We start from the raw sequence: 23,596 nt of genomic DNA on the forward strand, positions 1-23,596 counted from the left end.
CTGCATTTAATAGTGGAATTCCCGTTGCACTCTTAATGTTATCACCGTTTCTTTTAATGTCACCAAAGGTTGTTTTGACTTTCCTGTATGCGGAGTCTGTCCTTCTGACAATCATATATTTTTCGATGTCTTCACATTTTTCCTGCAGCCATTTCGTCTTAGCTTCCCTGCACTTCCTATTTATTTCATTCCTCAGCGTCTTGTATTTCTATATTCCTGATTTTCCCGGAACACGTTTGTACTTCCTCCTTTCATCAATCAACTGAAGTATTTCTTCTGTTACCCATGGTTTCTTCGCAGCTGCAGCTACCTTCTTTGTACCAATGTTTTCCTTCCCAACTTCTGTGATGGCCCTTTTTAGAGATGCCCATTCCTCTTCAACAGTGCTGCCTACTGCGCTGTTCCTTATTGCTGTATCTATAGCGTTAGAGAACTTCAAACGTATCTAGTCATTCCTTAGAACTTCCGTATCCCACTTCTTTGCGTATTGATTCTTCCTGACTAATGTCTTGAACTTCAGCCTACTCTTCATCACTACTATATTGTGATCTGAGTCTATATCTGCTCCTGGGTACGCCTTACAATCCAGTATCTAATTTCTGAATCTCTGTCTGACCATGATGTAATCTAATTGAAATCTTCCCGTATCTCCCAGCCTTTTCCAAGTATACCTCCTCCTCTTGTGATTCTTGAACAGGGTATTCGCTATTACTAGCTGAAACTTGTTACAGAACTCAATTAGTCATTCTCCTCTTTCATTCCTTGTCCCAAGCCCATATTCTCCTGTAACTTTTCCTTCTTCTCCTTCCCCTACAACTGCATTCCAGTCGTCCATGACTGTTAGATTTTCGTCCCCCTTTACATATTGCATTACCCTTTCAATATCCTCATACACTTTCTCTATCTGTTCATCTTCAGCTTGCGACATCGGCATGTATACCTGAACTATCGTTGTCGGTGTTGGTCTGCTGTCGATTCTGATCAGAACAACCCGGTCACTGAACTGTTCACAGTAACACACCCTCTGCGCTACCTTCCTATTCATAACGAATCCTACACCTGTTATACCATTTTCTGCTGCTGTTGATAATACCCGATACTCATCTGACCAGAAATCCTTGTCTTCCTTCGACTTCACTTCACTGACCCCTACTATATCTAGATTGAGCCTTTCCATTTCCCTTTTCAGATTTTCTAGTTTCCCTGCCACGTTCAAGCTTCTGACATTCCACGCCCCGACTCGTAGAACATTATCCTTTCGTTGATTATTCAATCTTTTTCTCATGGTAACCTCCCCCTTGGCAGTCCCTTCCCGGAGATCCGAATGGGGGACTATTCCGGAATCTTTTGCCAATGGAGAGATCATCATGACACTTCTTCAACTACAGGCCACATGTCCTGTCGATACACGTTACGTGTCTTTAATGCAGTGGTTTCCATTGCCTTCTGCATCCTCATGTCGTTGATCATTGCTGATTCTTCCGCCTTTAGGGGCAATTTCCCACCTCTAGGACAAGAAAGTGCCCTGAAACTCTATCCGCTCCTCCGCCCTCTTTGACAAGGCCGTTGGCAGAATGTGGCTGACTTCTTATGTCGGAAGTCTTCGGCCGCCAATGCTGATTATTTATCAAAATTTAGGAAGTGACGGGGGTCGAACCCGGGACCGAAGACGTTTTGATTATGAATCAAAGACGCTACCTCCCGCCCCCTTTTTTTTTTTGGAATCTCATTTTGTTCGTTATTGTTCGTTTCAATTGTTTGTGGCGGACGTCACCTGACGCCCATTGAAGTTCGTTATTGATCCATTCACTCAGTTTTTTTTGTTACAGAGGGCAGCTAACCCTCTGACCGAACACGCTGAGCTACCGTGCCGGCGCCCTGAAACTCTCTCCCTAGACTTAGGTTAGTTAGGTTTAAGTTGTTCTATGTCTAGGGGACTGATGACCTCAGATGTTAAGGTTCATAGTGCTCAGAGCCATTTGAGCAACTTCTAATATCGTGTCGGACCTCCTTTTGCTTGACGTAATGCAGCAGCTCGACTTGGCATGGACTCAGCAAGTCGTTGGAAGTTTCCTGCAAGAATTTTGTCACATGCTGCTTCTACAGTCGTCCATAATTGTGAATGTAAGGCCGGTGCTGCAGAATTTTTTGTACGAATTGACCTTTCGATTATGCCCCATAAAAGTTCCGGTCAGTGGTGGTAGGGTGGACAAAAATGAGAAAAAATTTCCAAAAAACCAGGGCTCCAAATTGCATACCTGAGGAGCTATGACCATTCTTTCATCTTTGCTAATATGAAACACATCTCTTTTACTGAGCAAGTGTTCATAGCTCCTCAGAAATGCAACTTAGAGCCAACGTTTATTGGACATTTTTCTTTGTTTTTTCCACCCTACTACCACTGAATGTTACTAACCCCACACTCTTCGCAACACAAGAACTGGTACATGTATTCAACTGCCAGAGGTATCAGAATGGTTTTCGTTTACAACTTTCAACACGTTCGTTTCCGATGCAGGGATCCTTACTTCAAATTAGTACATTTATCGTTCTACATCATCCAAGAAAGTCTGTAACATCATCACGGAATCACCCCGTGTATATGTACATTTAGAGACACCCGCGCCTATAACTCTGACGCTCTGTAATCTCGTTGGATGACGTTTCCGGACATGGGTTCCTATTTAAAATACGATGTACTCACTCCCCTCTACAAGTGCTAGAAGTCTGTAACGGGAATTTCCGACCACCTTGTATATCTCTCTATCCCATGGCTTGTCGTCTCAGTGTAGTTAGGAGTAACACCATCTACATTCTGTATCAAAGGAGACATTGCGTACAGGTTTCGAGTCGAGCATTCGCGTCTGAATATAATTTGTTTGTGAGAAGGTCGCGTTATGCCTTGCATACGCAGGAGAAATGTGTACCAACAGTTATCGGAATGCGACAGAAGCGGGGTCGATCGAGACCTATCAAGACTGAGATTTACCATTTTGCGTTGGTCGGGAACCGGCGATTGTCATGCGAACATGCAATCGATGGATTCAGATGGTCCATACTCAACGCCATGCAGGATATCAACTGCCACTCGTCTCCCCCCCCCCTCCCCCCTTCACACGGCAGCTGCGTGGTCAGCGCGACAGAATGTCAATCCTAAGGGCCCGGGTTCGAATTCCGGCCGGGTCGGAGATTTTCTCCTGTCAGGGACTGGGTGTTGATTTGTCCTAATCACCATCATTTCATCCCCATCGACGCGCAAGTCGCCGAAGTAGCGTCAAATCGAAAGACTTGAACCTGGCAAACGGTCTACTCGACGGGAGGCCCTAGTCACACGACATTTGCATTATTTTTACTGCCGCACGTAATTTATAGCGGCTGACAGGGCAGGCATTTTATCCGCCTGGTCATGCAGGATAGTACAATCACGTAATGTAACTTGAGCCGGGATTTTTTTTTTTTTTTTTTTTTTTTTTTTAAGCAAGACAAATATCCAGCACCATGGACTACATGGAAGAGCGGTGTTGGGACTTCCCTTTACACGGCAGCACAAAGAGGCTCGTCTACAGCGGGCCGTCCAAACACAATAATGGTTCCACAAGTGGCACCACGTCGCCTTTCCTCAGGGAGCAAGTGCAGATGAGATGAACGCCGCTGCAGATGGGTGCTGGTGTTGGCAGGTGCTGGGGGCCGTGTGCCAGGGCCTGCTGGTTCGCTACGGGCTGCAGCAGTCGGCGCTGATCGGCAAGTCCTTCTACAGCTTCCTCACCACCGCGTCCGCCTGCCTCCTCACCACCAGCGTGCTCCTCGCCTCCTACCTGCTCTCCGAGAAGTCCTTCAGCCTCGTCCGATCGTCGCTTTTCGTGAGTACCGCCTGCTGCAGGCTATTATGTGCACTAAATCCACTTACTGTTGACTGTAATTACTGGAACGTATCTTTTTCGTGCTGACAGGGGTAAGTTGTTGGGGGAGTAATTACCCGATACATATTTTAATGTAGAGATTGTTTTTAGTGGTCTCTTCAGTCCCAAGATTGAGTCGGTACAGATCTCCACTCTAATTTAACCTGTTCAAGCCTCTTCATCTCTGCGTAACTACTGCAGTCTACATCCATTTGAACTTGTTTACTGTAGTGAAGCTTTTGTTTCCAGAGTGAGATTTTCACTCTGCAGCGGAGTGTGCGCTGATATGAAACTTCCTGGCGGATTAAAACTGCGTGCCGGACCGAGACTCGAAATTGGGACCTTTGCCTTTCGCGGGCAAGAGCTCTACCATCTGAGCTACCCAACCACGACTCACGCCCCGTCCCCACAGCTTTACTTCTGCCAGTACCTCGTCTCCTACCTTCCAAACTTTACAGAAGCTCTCCTGCGAACCCTGCAGAACTAGCACTCCTGAAAGAAAGGATATTGTTGAGACATGGTCTAGACACAGCCTGTGGGATGTTTCCAGAATGAGATTTTCACTTTGCAGCGGAGTGTGCGCTGATATGAAACTTCCTAGCAGATTAAAACTGCGTGCCGGGCCGAGACTCGAACTCGGGACCTTTGCTCTAGAGCACTTGCCCGCGAAATGCAAAGGTCCCGAGTTCTAGTCTCGGTCCGGCACGCAGTTTTAATCAGCCAGGAAGTTTCAAGCCTTTGTTTGTCTCTAATTTGTTTGCCTCCCCTCTCCCCACCCCCATGGCTCTCTATACATACACTTCACCATCGAGCGAGGTGACGCAGTTGTTAGCGCATTGGATTCACATTCGGGAGGACTGCATCTGGCCATCCTGATTTAGATTTTACATGATTTCCCTAAATCGCTTCAGCGAAATGCAGGGGTGGTTCCTTTGAAAGTGGACGGCCGACTTTCTTCCTCATTTTTCCGAAATCCGACGGGACCGATGACCTCGCCGTTTGGTCCCCTCCCCCAAATCAACCAACCGACCAGCACTTCCTTAAGATTAGATTAGTTACATTAGATTAGTACTTGTTCCACAGATCATGAATACGACACTTCGTAATGATGTGGAACGTTTCAGGTTAATAAAAGGTGTCTATACAAGATATTACATTACACAAAATATTACATGACACTTAATACTTTTAATTTTTTGTGGGAGTTGGGGAAATTACCCACTTACTACATCCAAAAATTCACCTAATGAGTAGAAGGAGTTGCTATTAAGAAATTCTTTTAATTTCCTTTTAAATGCTATATGGCTATCTGTCAGACTTTTGATGGTATTAGGTAAGTGGCCAAAGACTTTTGTGGCAGCATAATTTACACCCTTCTGAGCCAAAGTTAGATTTAACCTTGAGTAGTGAACATCATCCTTTCTCCTAGTGTTGTAGGCGTCTGTGTACACTGCTATTACTTTTGAATTCGTTCGGATTGTTAAAAAAAAATATCATAAGTGAATATAAAAAAATGTGAGGCTACAGTGAAGATTTCTAGCTCCTTCAATAAGTGTCTGCAGGATGATCTTGGATGAGCTCCAGCAATTATTCAGATGACACGCTTTTGTGCAATGAACACTTTTTTACTCAATGATGAGTTATCCCAGAATATGATGCCATACGAAAGCAGAGAATAAAAATAGGCGTGTTAAGCTAATTCACTCAGCTGAACTCAAACGTTTCAGCAGATCCTCAGTGTGTTTTTTCCAGTTCAACCCCTCATCAATGCATACACCTAGAAATTTTGAATATTCTACCTTAGCTACCGATTTATTAATGGTGTCATTCCATTTACTGTGTGGAACTGTATATACTGTGTTTTGTCAAAGTTTAATGAGAGCCCATTTGCAGAGAACCACTTAATGATTTTCTGAAAAACATCGTTTACAATTTCACCAGTTAATTCTTGTCTTTTGGGAGTGATAGCTATACTTGTATCATCGGAAAAAAGTACCAGCTCTGCATCATCGTCAATATAGAATTGCAAGTCATTAATTTATATTAAGGACAGCAGAGGACCCAAGACCGAACCTTGTGGCAGCCCGTTCTTGATTGTTCCCCAGTTTGAGAAATCAGCAGTTTTTGGCATATTATGTGAAGTGCTTACTTCAATTTTTCTGCACTCTTCCAGTTAGGCATGATTTAAACCATTTGAGCATTGTCTCATTCATACCACAGTACTTGAGCTTATCTAGAAGTATTCCATGATTTACACAATCAAAAGAAATCAACAATTCCTAGATGCTCCATTGAGTACCCGGTCCAACAATCTCGTCTTTTAATCGCGTTATGTAGTAAAATTCTTTTCTCTCCAGTTCGATTCACTACGCTTTCAGTAGTTATCTAATCTATTCTTCTAATCTTCAGCGATCTTCTGTGACAACATTTTTCAAAACTCTCCCTTGCAGTCTGTGCTATTTATCGTCCACAAAAAAATGGTTCAAATGGCTCTGAGCACTATGGGACTTAACATCTGAGGTCATCAGTCCCATAGAACTTAGAACTACTTAAACCTAACTAACCTAAGGACATCGCACACATCCATGCGCGAGGCAGGATTCGAACCTGCGACCGTAGCGGTCGCACGGTTCCAGACTGTAGCGCCTAGAACCGCTCGGCCACTCCACATTTCGCATGTATGCAAGGCTACATTGTACGTACCAACTCTTTCAGAGTACACTTCTTAACATTTAAAAATTATGTTCGATGCTAAAAAATTTCTTTTTAGAAACTTCAGTACACAGTATTAATGTTCCACAATAATATTTAACGGTTCGTCATGAAGCGGTTTTCGTTTTTATAGGCCATCATCAGATAACTTAACACTAAACAGACAGTCCACACAACTTCAGCGAGAGTTCGTAGCTGTACAAAGATTTTACGACTATATCGATACAAAAACACAAGAATAATATAATACCCAAAGAGTCTGTGAGCAAGTAAATCTTATATTACAATATATTAAAAGATTAAAAATATATTAATGTCTAAGCCAAGTAAGCGAGTAATGACACACACTACTATGTTATGTGGACCAAACTGGTGAACGTGATGACGGGCCGGAAAAGGGCGGAGGGAAGGAGGGCAAAGAGAAGAAAGAATGGAATGTCGGTGTAGACCATTGTAACAGGCATATTATGTAATGGTGAGACAAACGTTAACTGTAGTAAGAGTGGGTAATGGAACTGTATTTGGTCAATAGTCAGAATTTCGAGTAACGTTAATTTTCTGCCTTTGGTTTCAGTGTGGAGAAAATCACATTTAATATAATAAAAATGACGTTCATGCAAAGCATGTTCAGCAAAAAAATAATCTTTCTTTTTCAGTCTCCAACTCCTTTCATGCTCTCTCTAGTAATTACAACCCTACCTGATATGATTTGCTACACACATTGCAGGAAATCTTATAAATTTCACTGTTTTAAAGACGGAATCTTATATTTATTGCTGAAGAATGTAGGCAACAGAATTCCTAGTGCAAAAGGCTTGAGTATATTTTCTGGATTTCGGTTTCTTGCCAAGTACCTGTCAAGTCCTACCTACATATTGCATGGTGGCCCATTTGATATCAGAAGGACAAAGAAGCGCAGTTACCTTCCGTCTCCTCCTTTTACTGAGTATGTTGCCAATTAGTGTAGGACTATAACCACTTCTTCATTCTGTTTTTTAAATTATCTTCAACTCATTTTCAAAATATGGTTTCGTTTAAGGCATAGACAGTAGGCGTTGGACCATAGAGTATTACTTGCTTTTGCCAGTATACATTTTAATCGTCTCTCCTTTGGTCATCTTCACTTACTTTACTATTCACATAACGAAACACTTCTATTACTTTTAGTGTCTAATTTTCTAATCTAATTCCTTCGCCGGATTCTGAGTTAATTCGACTGTATTCCATTGCCCTTTTTCTACTGTTGTTGATGTTCATCTTGTAATCTCATTTCAAGAAACTATTAATTCCATTCAACTGCTCTTCCAAGTTCTTCCTCATCTGCGACATATCACCATCGGCAGATCTCGAAGCTTTAATTTCTTCGGCCAGCCCTTTAATTCACGTTCCACATTTCTCCTTGGTTTCCGTCACAGCTTGTTCGACGTACAAACTGAATAAAACTGGGGGTGGTCTACAACCCTGTCTCATGCCCTTCCAGTTACATCTTCCCTTCCATTTATTTCGGCTCTATTACAGCACTCTGGTGTCTGTATAAGATGTCGACAACAGTTCACTCCCTGTATTTAGCCCCGCTCCCTAGAATTTCTTGTTGGGGAATGATATGGATTAAGTAACTACGATTTACTTTTTATCATAGCTGCGTTTCACAGTTAAGTAAAATTTGTTAAAAGACTGCATAGTAACCACTGGCTGTAGAAATTATTTATTTTCACTATTGAAACTTCGACGACCTTAATGCCGTTATGTAAATGGTACACTACAAAAGCTGAAAAATAAAGAACAGAGTGTATGTATAGAATGATATTTTTATGCCATACACACCGTAACACAAAATTCCAAGAAATAACTCATCACTTACACTGTGCTTCGGCACATGTAAAACTTTCAAAATTTTCTGACTTGCAGACATGTCAGACATGACATCGTCGTATCTGAGCTTATTAACTAAAGGAATACAGCAACAGTAAAAGAGCGCGAGGCTACGTACGTCGTTAAAGTGGTATAAATTACATAAGCTCTTACCCTTGTTACCGTCTAGAACATAAATACAAACAAACCACTGCTCTTGGACACTGTTTACATGATAACTGACGCAGCTGGGGCAAAAACATATTCACAGGACGTATTTCCTTTGCTCTTCCCAGAGATTGTACATTCCAGAAATAAGACTTGTAATCACAGTATTTCAATATCATATTACACTGGTTGACTGAATACAGTAGTCTAGTCGCGCCGGGTAGCCGTGCGGTCTAAGGGGTCCTGTCACGGTTCGCGCGGCTGCCCCCGTCGGAGGTTCGAGTCCTCCTTCGGGCATGGGTGTGTGTGTGTGTGTGTGTGTGTGTGTGTGTGTGTGTGTGTGTGTGTGTGTTGTCCTTAGCGTAAGTTAGCTTAAGTTAGATTAAGTAGTGGGTAAGCTTTAGGGACCGATGACGTCAGCAGTTTGATCCCATCGGATCTTACCACAAAATTTCGAATTTTCCAAACAGTTGTCTGACGTGTGCGGGTAGCCCTGCGTGTTAAAGGAGCGTTCCCGAGATGGGGTGGCGCCACAGCCTCACGTCATCCCGCCCAGCGCATTATCGACGAGAGTCGTTCAGCGTGCTGGCCAGCCAAGATGTGCTTTTTAGGCGGTTTCCCACATCTTACTAGGTGAATACTGGGCTGATACCTAAGACCAGCCTCTGTTACAATATTCTAAAATATTTAGAAAACTTTCACTCTTTTTCAAATGAATAAAACTAGATGCAGACAGTTGGGGTACACATTAATCCGTCCTGGAGGGTTATGGGCTGGCGACAGGAAGGGCATGCGGCCACACCTTAAACTAACTGTGGCTTATCCCTTAATAACCACTCTGACCCCGTGCTGATGCTGAACAAAGGGACAAGAAAAGAAGACAGAGCGCATTTGGTTCAAATGGCTCTGAGCACTATGGGACTTAACATCTATGGTCATCAGTCCCCTAGAACTTAGAACTACTTAAACCTAACTAACCGAAGGACATCACACAACACCCAGCCATCACGAGGCACAGAAAATACCTGACCCCGCCGGGAATCGAACCCGGGAACCCGGACGTGGGAAGCGAGAACGTTACCGTACGACCACGAGATGCGGGCACAGAGCGGAGTATTCAATGCAATGATACAGTAATGTGGTACAAAAGGGCGGGATAGAAAATCTATTTGTAACAAAGTGACGTAAAAATACATGGTATCTGTCGTAATAATCTCACTCTTCACTTCACACGCGTATACAGTTTTCCCTATATTTTTTCACCCACACACCTCAGACCTATAGAACAGATTTCTCTCTTCCCAAATCTCTTTCTTCAGTGCAGGTTTTTCAGGATTTGAGTGAAAGAGCTGTGCTTTTTTTTTTAATAAAAAGAATGTCATGACTTCTGCTATGTGCTTTTGTAAGTGTATATTTTTGTCTTTGACCTTTTACTCCTCCAAAATTAATTTAAACAATTGAATCAACAGTCTTCAATTTTGTATGTAGGATCAACAGAGTTCATCCTCTTTATAGTTTTTAAAAGCATCTGTAAACTTTTCACTTGTACTAAAATTTGTTTCATCTTTGCCCATATCTTGCAAAGCTCTTGGCAAAAGAGCGGAACGTTGTACCGCTGACAGCCCGTCTACTGTCGATATAGGGCGATGGTGATGACATAACAGCCAAGGAAAAAATATAAATTGTACCAGATAAGGATCACAAAATGCTTAATTAGCATTAACAAGCATTGCTCGCAAAAGTACTGATTTAATGAAGCAACCAAAAAAGCAGTACAGCGAAATGAGATAAAAGTATGTGATGAGACCCCTCGCACTTAACTACAGAACTTGTATTTTTATCTTCTTGTAATATGTGAAACATAAAATGCAGAAAGGTGTGTAAATGTAGTCATGCAGTTCCATGTTACTTTGAATGTTAAGGAGAAAGGTTTATTTGAGTTGCACTTTTAAAGATGGTTACACAATATTTACAGAGAATTGTTAAAATAGATTACATAAGATAAAACACGAGCATTTAAAATTAATAAAAAACAAAAAATTGAAATGTGTGGGAATGCACATGATTCTCCCTCGTTATGACATAAAACAATACAACACAATAAAGTACAGCACTTCATGAGCACCGTATAGTTATAAAACCGGAAAACACGTTTCTTTTCAAATTAGTAATTCAATAACATAAGTGTACGATTTGTTTGTCTTCTCTAATGGATACCCCGAAGCGGTCCACATCCCAGCAGGACATCCCTCTTGTTGTGGTCCACAGGACAGATAAATAAATGTATGTATGAATAAATGGACGTACGAATAAATAAATGCACGACCGTGATCAACTTTTCAGAGCTACTATTTTTAATTTTCTGTTGCAGGTCAATACTAGGCAGGAAAACCTTATCAAAATTTAAATGATAATAAAATCAAGATCCTAAGCTGTCGACAGGCGTTGATATACATCAACGGGGAGAGTTGAAAATGTATGCCCCGACCGGGACTTGAAACCGGGTTCTCTTGCTTACATGTCATTCATATATACTTAGCAAAATTGTTTCACTAATGCAGAAAATCGACCTGAGTCCATGGATAAGCGGTTCCTTCACCGAAAGTGTCTCAGTGGAATTACGTCGCGTGAGTTGCAAAGTCCTGAGGCGCTTGGACTAAGAAAGGACATACCTTCGCAACTTGTTGCTATTAAGAAGAGAGCGACCGGATTGGTAGTTTGACTGATTTGGTTAGGCTCCGTTTTCAGACATCCGGTACAATGAGATTATAAATATCATCACATCACATATAAGTTCGTATTTCTTTTTTAAAAAAGTAGGTTGCAAAAATGCCGTCAGATGTGCTACCTCAGTAGAAGTTGTATGAGTCTGCGAAAATATGTGACTGCCAGGAGCGAAATAGCGTGAAACGGCGGAGCACAGGCTTTTCGCTCTCGCCTACCGTCACGAAGACCACTGAATCAGTATGGTACTAACCCTACGGCTATAATACACACGGTGGAAACAGTATAGAGCTAGGGAATGTGGCTAGGAAGTTGAGGAGACGCGCTAATGTTGGTCGACGGTTACAGGTAAGTAGTCTGAGTGTCGACACCGTGTGGTAAATTCTAAACCTATTCACTGTGTCTGAGAACGTACGCTACTGTTGACGATGACGTGTCACATTGAATGAGGTTTGGTACCTGGCTCGTGAGAACTGGCTTACGTGCCAGCACCATGTTATTTTCTCTCTTATCGATCTCCGCCATTATCGCCGACACAAAGACAACAGTAAACTTTATAAATGCTCACCACAGTCACGTATTCCGTGCTTGTTACTCATATATTGTGAGATTTTCTCGGGAAAAGTGATTGAATCATCTCAAGATGCTTATCAGGGAATTATGCAGTATGAATACTCAGCTCTAGACCAAATATCAGCCTGGTGCAGACGTGGCAGATAACTCTTAATGTAGAGGGGTGCGGAGGTGTGCACTTTACGACACGTAAGAGCGTGGTATCCTTTGCTTAAAGAACTTAGCGAGACACAACCAGAGTGACTCGTGTCGTCGGAGCAACAATGTGTACAGGGCGAGCGAATAGTCCCCGTAACCCCTAGTATCGAATGATAATTGCTTTGATTCTTTTTAGCACAAGTCTTTACTTACATATTACGTGACCACCCTATTGATATGTTCCCCATCATGCTGTAACACATTTCCATACGCCTCCATGTTATTCTTGATATATTTTTGAGCATGTCCAGTGTTATAGTGCGAAATGCATCCTCAACAGCAATGCGCAGTTCTTCGTTTGTATAATGACGACGTGCAGATACATGCGCCTTAATGATTTCCCATAACGAGTTGTGAGGTGTGGTGAGGTTAAGACATCTAGGCGATCATTTCGAGGGAGCTGGTGTTACTGACTATCCACCGTCCTGGAAAGTGTTCATTTGCAACGCTGCAAGAATATAGTCAGGAGGCGCTCAGTCTTGCTGCAATGTTCTGTGAGTCCCCTTTCCTCAAGCTGGGATATTATTCACATTTGTAACATGCGTAAATACACTCCTGGAAATGGAAAAAAGAACACATTGACACCGGTGTGTCAGACCCACCATACTTGCTCCGGACACTGCGAGAGGGCTGTACAAGCAATGATCACACGCACGGCACAGCGGACACACCAGGAACCGCGGTGTTGGCCGTCGAATGGCGCTAGCTGCGCAGCATTTGTGCACCGCCGCCGTCAGTGTCAGCCAGTTTGCCGTGGCATACGGAGCTCCATCGCAGTCTTTAACACTGGTAGCATGCCGCGACAGCGTGGACGTGAACCGTATGTGCAGTTGACGGACTTTGAGCGAGGGCGTATAGTGGGCATGCGGGAGGCCGGGTGGACGTACCGCCGAATTGCTCAACACGTGGGGCGTGAGGTCTCCACAGTACATCGATGTTGTCGCCAGTGGTCGGCGGAAGGTGCACGTGCCCGTCGACCTGGGACCGGACCGCAGCGACGCACGGATGCACGCCAAGACCGTAGGATCCTACGCAGTGCCGTAGGGGACCGCACCGCCACTTCCCAGCAAATTAGGGACACTGTTGCTCCTGGAGTATCGGCGAGGACCATTCGCAACCGTCTCCATGAAGCTGGGCTACGGTCCTGCACACCGTTAGGCCGTCTTCCGCTCACGCCCCAACATCGTGCAGCCCGCCTCCAGTGGTGTCGCGACAGGAGTGAATGGAGGGACGAATGGAGACGTGTCGTCTTCAGCGATGAGAGTCGCTTCTGCCTTGGTGCCAATGATGGTCGTATGCGTGTTTGGCGCCGTGCAGGTGACTGCATACGACCGAGGCATACAGGGCCAACACCCGGCATCATGGTGTGGGAAGCGATCTCCTACACTGGCCGTACACCTCTGGTGATCGTCGAGGGGACACTGAATAGTGCACGGTACATCCAAACCGTCATCGAACCCATCGTTCTACCATTCCTAGACCGGCAAGGGAACTTGCTGTTCCAACAGGACAACGCAAGTCCGCATGTATCCCGTGCCACCCAACGTGCTCTAGAAGGTGTAAGTCAGCTACCTTGGCCAGCAAGATCTCCGGATCTGTCCCCCATTGAGCATGTTTGGGACTGGATGAAGCGACGTCTCACGCGGTCTGCACGTCCAGCACAAACGCTGGTCCAACTGAGGCGCCAGGTGGAAATGGCATGGCAAGCCGTTCCACAGGACTACATCCAGCATCTCTACGATCGTCTCCATGGGAGAATAGCAGCCTGCATTGCTGCGAAAGGTGGATATACATTGTACTAGTGCCGAAATTGTGCATGCTCTGTTTCCTGTGTCTATGTGCCTGTGGTTCTGTCAGTGTTATCGTGTGATGTATCTGACCCCAGGAATGTGTCAATAAAGTTTCCCCTTCCTGGGACCATGAATTCACGGTGTTCTTATTTCAATTTCCAGGAGTGTATTACACGTGTGCGATGAGTAGTCTGTGTATTTTGAAATTATCTGCACAGGATGAGATGGAATCCCGCTTAAGACACCTAACCTCTGGAAGCCAGAAATGGCATCACTTTCACTGGTACCTCCTAAGAACGGCGCTAGCAAAGGGATACACACATCTGGAACTAAGAGTCGTTCTCTGGTAGAAGAAGTCATTCATTGAGTAACGAATCGTGTTAACTCTGATCAATTTATGAGACTTACTGTTACTTTCCTCAGCTTTCCTACTGGACACAAACTTTTTGTGCTCAAAGACTCTGCTGCTATGTTATTTAACGGACTGTGAGATAAGCTCAGCACCGTGTGCACGCTAATCTTCTCCAACACGTCTTTATTGCTAAACCGCTATCACTGGACCCTGCGCCAGTTGCAGGTTGCTTTTCTAACGGCTTCCAGGGGCACAAAAAAAAATATTTTCAATTTTTCGCGTAATAATTGTACGAATTTGAAAATTTAAAATGCTGTCATAATATACTTATCAAGAGGTATAGTTTTATGTTACCCAGTTCTAAACAAAGAAGGGAAAGCAGAAAGGTGGAAGGAGTATATAGAGGGTCTATACAGGGGCGATATTCTTGAGGACTATATTATGGAAATGGAAGAGGAGGTAGATGAAGATGAAATGGGAGATATGATACTGCTTGAAGAGTTTGACAGAGCACCTCTGGTGATCGTCGAGGGGACACTGAATAGTGCACGGTACATCCAAACTGTCATCGAACCCATCGTTCTATCATTCCTAGACCGGCAAGGGAACTTGCTGTTCCAACAGGACAATGCACGTCCGCATGTATCCCGTGCCTCCCAACGTGCTCTAGAAGGTGTAAGTCAACTACCCTGGCCAGCAAGATCTCCGGATCTGTCCCCCATTGAGCATGTTTGGGACTGGATGAAGCGTCGTCTCACGTGGTCTGCACGTCCAGCACAAACGCTGGTCCAACTGAGGCGCCATGTGGAAATGGCATGGCAAGCCGTTCCACAGGACTACATCCAGCATCTCTACGATCGTCTCCATGGGAGAATAGCAGCCTGCATTGCTGCGAAAGGTGGATATACACTGTACTAGTTCCGAAATTGTGCATGCTCTGTTTCCTGTGTCTATGTGCCTGTGGTTCTGTCAGTGTTATCGTGTGATGTATCTGACCCCAGGAATGTGTCAATAAAGTTTCCCCTTCCTGGGACAATGAATTCACGGTGTTCTTATTTCAATTTCCAGGAGTGTATTACACGTGTGCGATAAGTAGTCTGTGTATTTTGAAATTATCTGCACAGGATGAGATGGAATCCCGCTTAAGACACCTAACCTCTGGAAGCCAGAAATGGCATCACTTTCACTGGTACCTCCTAAGAACGGTGCTAGCAAAGGGATACACACATCTGGAACTAAGAGTCGTTCTCTGGTAGAAGAAGTCATTCATTGAGTAACGAATCGTGTTAACTCTGATCAATTTATGAGACTTACTGTTACTTTCCTCAGTGTTCCTACTGGACACAAACTTTTTGTGCTCAAAGACTCTGCTGCTATGTTATTTAACGGACTGTGAGATAAGCTCAGCACCGTGTGCACGCTAATCTTCTCCAACACGTCTTTATTGCTAAACCGCTATCACTGGACCCTGCGCCAGTTGCAGGTTGCTTTTCTAACGGCTTCCAGGGGCACAAAAAAATATTTTCAATTTTTCGCGTAATAATTGTACGAATTTGAAAATTTAAAATGCTGTCATAATATACTTATCAAGAGGTATAGTTTTATGTTACCCAGTTCTAAGCAAAGAAGGGAAAGCAGAAAGGTGGAAGGAGTATATAGAGGGTCTATACAGGGGCGATATCCTTGAGGACTATATTATGGAAATGGAAGAGGAGGTAGATGAAGATTAAATGGGAGATATGATACTGCTTGAAGAGTTTGACAGAGCACTGAAAGACCCAAGTCGAAACAAGGCTCCTGGAGTAGACAATATTCCATTAGAACTACTGACAGCCTTAGGAGAGCCAGTCGTGACAATACCCTACCATCTGGTGATCAAGATATATGAGACAGGCGAAGTACCCTCAGACATCAAGAAGAATATAATAATTCCTGTCGGTTCTAGGCGCGCAGTCCGGAACCGTGCGACTGCTACGGTCGCAGGTTCGAATCCTGCCTCGGGCATGGATGTGTGTGATGTCCTTAGGTTAGTTAGGTTTAAGTAGTTCTAAGTTCTAGGGGACTGATGACCACAGCAGTTGAGTCCCATAGTGCTCAGAGCCATTTGAACCATTTTTGAATAATTCCTGTCCCAAAGAAAGCAGGTGTTGACAGATGTGAAAATTTCCGAACTCATAGTTTAATAAGTCACAGCTGCAAAATACTAACGCGAATTCTTAACAGACGAATAGAAAAACTAGTAGAAGCCTACCTCGGGGAAGATCAGTTTGGATTCCGCAGAAATGTTGGAACTGAGGCAATACTGACGACTTATCTTAGAAGAGAGATTAAGGAAAGGCAAACCTATGTTTCTAGCATTTGTAGATTTAAAGCTTTTGACAATGTTGACTGGAATACTCTCTTTCAAATTCTGAAGGTGGCAGGGGTAAAATACAGGGAGCGAAAGGCTATTTACAATTTGTACAGAAACCAGATGGCAGTTATAAGAGTCGAGGGTCATGGAAGGGAAGCAGTGAGACAGGGTTGTAGCCTCTCCCCGATGTTATTCAATCTGTATATTGAGCAAGCAGTAAAGGAAACAAAAGAAAAATTCTGAGTTGGTATTAAAGTCCATGGAGAAGAAATAAAAACGTTGAGATTCGCCGATGACATTGTAATTCTTTCAGAGACAGCAAAGGACTTGGAAGAGCAGTTGAACGGAACGGACAGTGTCTTGAAAGGAGGGTATAAGATGAACACAAAACAAAACGAGGATAATGGAATGTAGTCGAATCAAGTCGGGTGATGATGGGGAATTAGATTAGGAAATGAGACACTTAAAGTAGTAAAGGAGTTTTGCTTTTTGGGGAGCAAAATAACTGATGATGGTCGAAGTAGAGAGGATATAAAGTGTAGACTGGCAATGGCAAGGAAAACGTTTCTGAAGAAGAGAAATTTGTTAGCAACGAGTATAGATTTAAGTGTCAGTAAGTCATTTATGAAAGTATTTGTATGGAGTGTAGCCATGTATGGAAGTGATACATGGACGATAAACAGTTTAGACAAGAAGAGAATAGAAGCTTTCGAAATGAGGTGCTACAGAAGAATGCTGACGATTAGATGGGTAGATCACATAACTAATGAGGAGGTATTGAATAGAATTGGGGAGAAGAGGAGTTTGTGGCACAACTTGACAAGAAGAAGGGATTGGTTGGTAGGACATGTTCTGAGGCATCAAGGGATCACCAATTTAGTACTGGAGGGCAGCATCGACGGTAAAAATCGTAGAGGGAGACCAAGAGATGAATACACTAAGCAGAATCAGAAGATACTGGGAGATGAAGAGGCTTGCACATGATAGAGTAGCATGGAGAGCTGCATCAAACCAGTCTCAGGACTGAAGACCACAACAACAATTTTATGTTGAAAGTTTAACACAGTAAGACAAATATTACAGTTACAAACTGTGTATATGCGTCGAGGCGGCGTACATCGCTTTAAACAGTACCAGTATTTGAGGATAAGAGTATTTAGTGACTTCCGACAAACTGTACACATAATTTCAAACCTTTGCGTAACTTTTCTCGCTGATACCCGTCACAAAATGTAGGTGAGTTTATCGTCTAATGCTACTACGCTACTACTTTCGCATCAGGCATGACGTTTTAGATTATTAATTCTTTACCACCGACTATATTCTGAAAGTAGTTTGTACGTAGTATCCACATATACCACCCAATGTACCTGCAAAATGGTATTGTACATCACATATTTCGGGAGGTGCGACTTCATACACATTGAGATACGTGGGAAACCAACTTTTGCTTAAACTGGAGAACAAATTACTCAGACTGTATTAATCCAGTAATCGCAGTGAGAGCGCTTAGCTACTTCCAACGAACTTTAAGCGAAATTTCGAACTTTTCCTATATCTTTTCTCGCTTACAATTTTACGTTAAATACGAGGGTTATTCTCAAAGCCATTTCCGATCGCTCTCGAAATGTAAACCAATGTGACAGACAAAAATTATTATTATTGTTTGTATTATTATTATTATTTTGCAGTAGTAAGCTACAACTTACAGCTATTTCTCTTTATAGTTGCCGCTCCGACTTAGAGATTTGTCGTAGCGAGCAGAGATGGAACTCAGGACGAGTCATTTATGGGCTGTGTTGTGGGTGATCAAACACTTCCCATCGAAAACGCTGCAGGAGTATCTTCATACCCTGCGGAGTGCGGCCGAGAATTATGAAGAATGGAAGGCGTGCCTGTTATGTGGGCTGCACGACATCAGGCGAAATCTCTCACCAGGTCCACATATTTGACAGCAGACACTATTTTCTAACCATCTTTACGTGTTCACTGTGCGCTCAGAATTGAAAAAAGGAACATGCCGCGATCGACGGGCGCACTAGATAGAGATGCTACCCTACATCTATGCAAAATTTCATCTGATTTTCACAGTGGTTTCCATTTCGCAGCCAATCGGATCTTACTTCACGAGTAGTCCTCGTATTTAACATACGAGGGTCGTTCAATAAGTAATGCCCCACATTTTTCCCTCAGAACGTACTTATTCTTAAGTGTCAGAATTTGGTGACGACATACATCAACATATCTTGTCCATGTTCTATTTTTCTATGTAGTCTTCACCACGTTCTATGGCCGTACGCCAACGTTGTGGAAGGGCATGTATTCCCTGCTGGCAAAAGCTCTTGTCCTGTAGCCATGTTTTCACTGCATGACTGACACTCTCGTCATCTTCAAAGTGTGTTCCTTGTAGAGAATCTTTAAGCGTCCAAAAGAGATGAAAATCCGAGGGTGCCAGGACTGGGCTGTAGGGTGGATGAGGCAATGATGTCTAACCGAATTTGGCGATGTGTTTCCGGGTTCTCAGACTTTTGCGTGGGCGTGCATTATCGTGCTGGAGCAAGGTTTCTGCTTGATTCTTGTCCGATCGAACAAGTTGGAAACGGTTCTTGAAATTATTCAGAGTCTTCACGTGCACCTCTGAATTGATAGTTGACGCTCTTGACACCACATCCACGAGAATGACGCCATTACAATCCCAGAAGACTGTCACCATGACGTTTCCAGCATAGAAGGTTGTCTTGAATTTTTTCTTTTGTGCTGAATGAGGATGATAGCACTCCATGGACTGTTTGTTTCCGGCCCAAGGAGGTGTAACCAGCTTTCGTTGTCCGTAACGATACGTGACAGAAAGGCCTCTCCGACGGTCTCAAAACGCACCAACAAGTCAGATGAAATGGCCTTTCTTTGAATCTTGTGGTCCGCAGTGAGTATTCGTGGAACCCATCGTGAGAACCACTTTAGCTATACGGGAGTCTCCATCACAGTAGAAGCACTTCCAATGCTGACCGACAGCTGTAGAGCCAATTGTCGAGTTGCGATGCGCCGGTCGGCACGAATAATGGCATCCGCACGGTTCAGCACGTCTGGAGCAGTGGCTGTGACAGGACGTCCCGAGCGTGGCTGATCGTGGAGCTCTGTTTCTGCATTTTCAGAGGCTGTGACCTTCTTTACCCGTCGCAGAACTGTGCTCCTATCAACTGCACTATTGCCATATACACTGCACACAATCGTTTATGGATGTGCACCACGGTTTATTTTTCTGCACACAAGAATTCAATAACAGTATGCTGCTTGTAACTTGAGTTGTATGTAGACGTCATTTTGAAGCTGTACTATGGCTCTGCCAGCTGCCACAACGATTCGAAACTTCACCGGCGCACAGAACAAACATCAACAAGGACGTCTGTCTATGTATATTAATGGCTTTTCTTTTTTTAAAAAAAAATGGTGGGGCATTACTTATTGAACGTTTCTAAAGCAGTGTGACGTTTGAAGTTGTTTTGGCATCTACATGGGAGCTCGATTATTTAAAGAATTTGGAGTTTACTATTCGTAGTATATTGTGAATTGACTTTCAGAAAAGTATGTTATTTAGTGCTGTTTGAGATTGCAGTTTCTCATATTGTCAGTATTCATTATGCACTTGTTAGGATGATGTGTACGTCAACGTGACAAACACACAGAAACTGTAGCAACGTAGATAAGCAGATTTGCGTAACATTTACAATTTTCATAATAGTTTATAGCAATTTGAACTGTATTTTTATTCAAAAAGTCAATAATATCCCTAGTAGTCTCGAACTAGGCAAACAGCCTCTTTATTACACAATGCGTACAAACTCACATCCTTCCGATCTGTGAATATTCGTATTCATTTATCGTGTTGCGTCTGCTGAAAGGACAATATTTCATAGCTGCACGGTGTTTTAATCCAGAAATGACAGTTTAGATTGGGACACTATCCTAAATGGGAGCGCGTGGAAGCACTAAAATTCTGAATCACAAATATGAGCTCTATGAAAAATTACTGCTCTTCTTCAGATATGAGACATGTTTTTTGACTAAACTAGTACTATTTTAGTAAAAATTAGCAGTTATGTTTGTTGTGATCTTTAGAGCCTGTTTCGTTTAACTGAGTAGGTTTTCTTTTCTTTTTATGAATAATTTCAATACAATACTAACTGAGAAGATAGAAAAGAAATCGAATTCCACGTAGTAAGACAACATTGACACGACTGAAATCCGACAACAAGGTGTCTTTTGTTCAACAAAGTTTTACATGTGGTTACTACTCACTGATTCATGTAACAATGAATTGTGTTCTTCCAGAAACACTTAAATCTGTCTATTTCCAACCGTTACAAAAAATATACATTGTCCTGAATCAACATCACTACATTTACTGCAAAAAAAGACTCTTAACTAGAGTAAAATACATCTTTCTATTCATATGTTGTTCACCAATCTTACTACAGTTTGCACTATCGGGAATATCAACAAAGTAAATACTAACATATTTAATCAGCAACCATTCAGTAAATGGCAGCAGTTAATATGGTGTCAAAATTTTAATAAAAACCACTAAAATGTAACTGCGACAATGAAACTGTGACAGATTTTTGTCAATAATGGATAATTTAGTGGACATCTTGGTTGTAGAGGTCTGCGTTTTGGTTTTTCCATCTTGAAAATCAGTTCGTCCACATTTTGCAAATGCCTGACATGAAATGATTTCTTCGTCCAAGGATTGAGGATAAAGCTACTGTGTGCCACGATATGAGAAAAGGAAGGTTGAGGCACAATTTACTAGCCGAGAGAAGCGGCATGTGTGACTGTGTACTGTGTGGAGACCGTCGGACAGCTATCCACAACAGTTCATCATGAAGCCTTCCGTGATTTCGTCAGGAGATACAGGATGTTCCATTTATCTGATCACCGCTCGCACGGCACAATAGATGGTGGGCAGCGAGCACTCCGTTGCCCGGCGAATCAGATGCCTTGTCGACCTTCTGCTATCGCAGTACTGAATTTAAAATATATGCAAATACATTTTGTACTCACCCATATTATACAAGAAATGCTGGAACTGCCTACCAACGTTTTCCATTCATTTCGGACTTCTACTCAATACATGACATAATTATCTTTGAGAAACTGTATTAATTTACTCATGGATGTTATCCGCCAGTTCCTATAACGTGTGCAGATTTGTTGTGTACACTTTATCATATAGTGCTACCTGCAAACTGAAATCGCGTGTGGTTAAATCGGGACTTTGAACAGGACGGATAATTGTTGCTAAAGACTGTCATGGAACACTATCGTGAACTGCGAGCAAAGAAACATCGGCTGTCTGAACCCTGGCCGAAGCCTGTTGAACGAACAAGAAGTCGCGTTCTCTTTCACTCGATTCATTAAAAAAAAACTTACAAAATGTTTTGCACGTATGTCACTGTTAACTGTGACAATAATAAAAACTGGCCCTATTATTCTGCACTACTAACTGTGCGCCATGTTTCTATTTCCTGATCGTAAAAGGGTTCCTGAGCCAACGGCCTTGCCGCAGTGGTCACACCGGTTCCCGTCAGATCACCGAAGTTAAGCGCTGTCGGGGCGAGCCAGCACTTGGATGGGTGACCATCCGGTCTGTCCAGTGCTGTTGGCAAGCTGGGTGCGCTCAGCGCTTGTGAGGCAAACTGAGGAGCTACTTGATTGAGAAGTAGAAAACTGACAACGGCCGGGGGGAGCGGTGTGCTGACCACATGCCCCTCCATATCCGCATCCAGTGATGCCTATGGCCTGAGGGTGACACGGCGGCCGGTCGGTACCGTTGGACCTTCATGGCACGTTCGTACGGAGTTTAGTTTAGTAAAAGGGTTCCTCACGACAATATGACTCTGTATGCACATATGAATCGTAAATAAACACTGTTACTGTTACACTCGTAAAGTTTGCTTCAGTGTTCGAAGACACTGGCCGAGAAGGCTAGTACTTTTTTTAATTTTTTTTTATAGTGGACATTAACAAGGAGACGCGGGATCCAGTCGACTGACTTATGCGGCTGTGGTGGCGCCTTCAGTCATCAGATTAATGGAACATCCTGCATTTGCTGGATGACGGTCAGGTCATCGCGCTTTTCAGCGTGAGCGTGTTTCCACTGATTGCATAAGTCGATTGTCTCACTAAACTCCACTGGCCAGAGCAGATTTCTTTCGATTCCTCTAGTGACATGCAATAGTACAGTGGTGCGGGCATTTCAGTGTACACCACAACTGCAACACGTACGTATCTGCAAACAAACAAAAAATTAATTACATAACATACAGATGGCAGAGTCACATAAGACGTAAAGCCCCTTTTATTTTCGTGAGCCAGCCGCTGTAGCCCAGCGGTTCTAGGCGCTTCAGTCCGGAACCGCGCTGCTGCTACGGTCGCAGGTTCGCATCCCGCCTCGGGCATGGATGTGCGTGATGTCCTTAGGTTAGTTAGGTTTAAGTAGTTCTAAGTCTAGGGGACTGATGACTTCGGATGATAACTCCCATAGTGCTTTTTATTATGATAGTACGCTAAGAGGCGTGTACTTTGGTGTGTGAGTAAGAGTCTTAACAGGGAGACGCGAGACCCAGTCGACTGACTTATATTTGAAGCATGGAAGATATTGAAGCATGGAGTTTTTTTAAATGGAATGATATACCTTTTTTAATGACACTCGGAAGCGCTGAAAAGCCGAGAACAGCGATGCAATGCTTGTTAATTTTGAGGTTGAAACTGTTCGCAAATGACTGAGAAATGCACTAAAAACTAAAATTGGAAATTAGTGTTGCCAGAGTGGGCAGTTCCGGTGTAAATAACGCGAAGCAGAGCTCTCATGCCAGGCTTCGTTATTATACGCATCAAGACAGGCCTATCGCTACTGATATAAAAATTCATTTCATACAAACAAATACCGCGACAGTTATGATTTTTGTGTATCGAT

General features: G+C 43.2%; 1 protein-coding gene and 1 pseudogene across 1 annotated transcript in view; both read left to right on the forward strand.

The window, feature by feature from the left end:
* Window positions 1–23,596, forward strand: part of LOC126341450 (protein singles bar) — a 168,943-nt gene that overhangs the window by 83,454 nt on the left and 61,893 nt on the right. The window contains exon 3 of the mRNA XM_050001775.1: window positions 3,678–3,860. Within this exon, the coding sequence (XP_049857732.1) occupies window positions 3,678–3,860 (183 nt within the window). The remainder of the gene's footprint in view (window positions 1–3,677; window positions 3,861–23,596) is intronic.
* On the forward strand, window positions 22,168–22,285 carry LOC126291191 (5S ribosomal RNA; annotated as a pseudogene).

This window comes from Schistocerca gregaria, chromosome 1 (genome assembly GCF_023897955.1).
Source record: "Schistocerca gregaria isolate iqSchGreg1 chromosome 1, iqSchGreg1.2, whole genome shotgun sequence".
In the NCBI taxonomy this organism is placed as follows: Eukaryota; Metazoa; Arthropoda; class Insecta; order Orthoptera; family Acrididae; genus Schistocerca; species Schistocerca gregaria.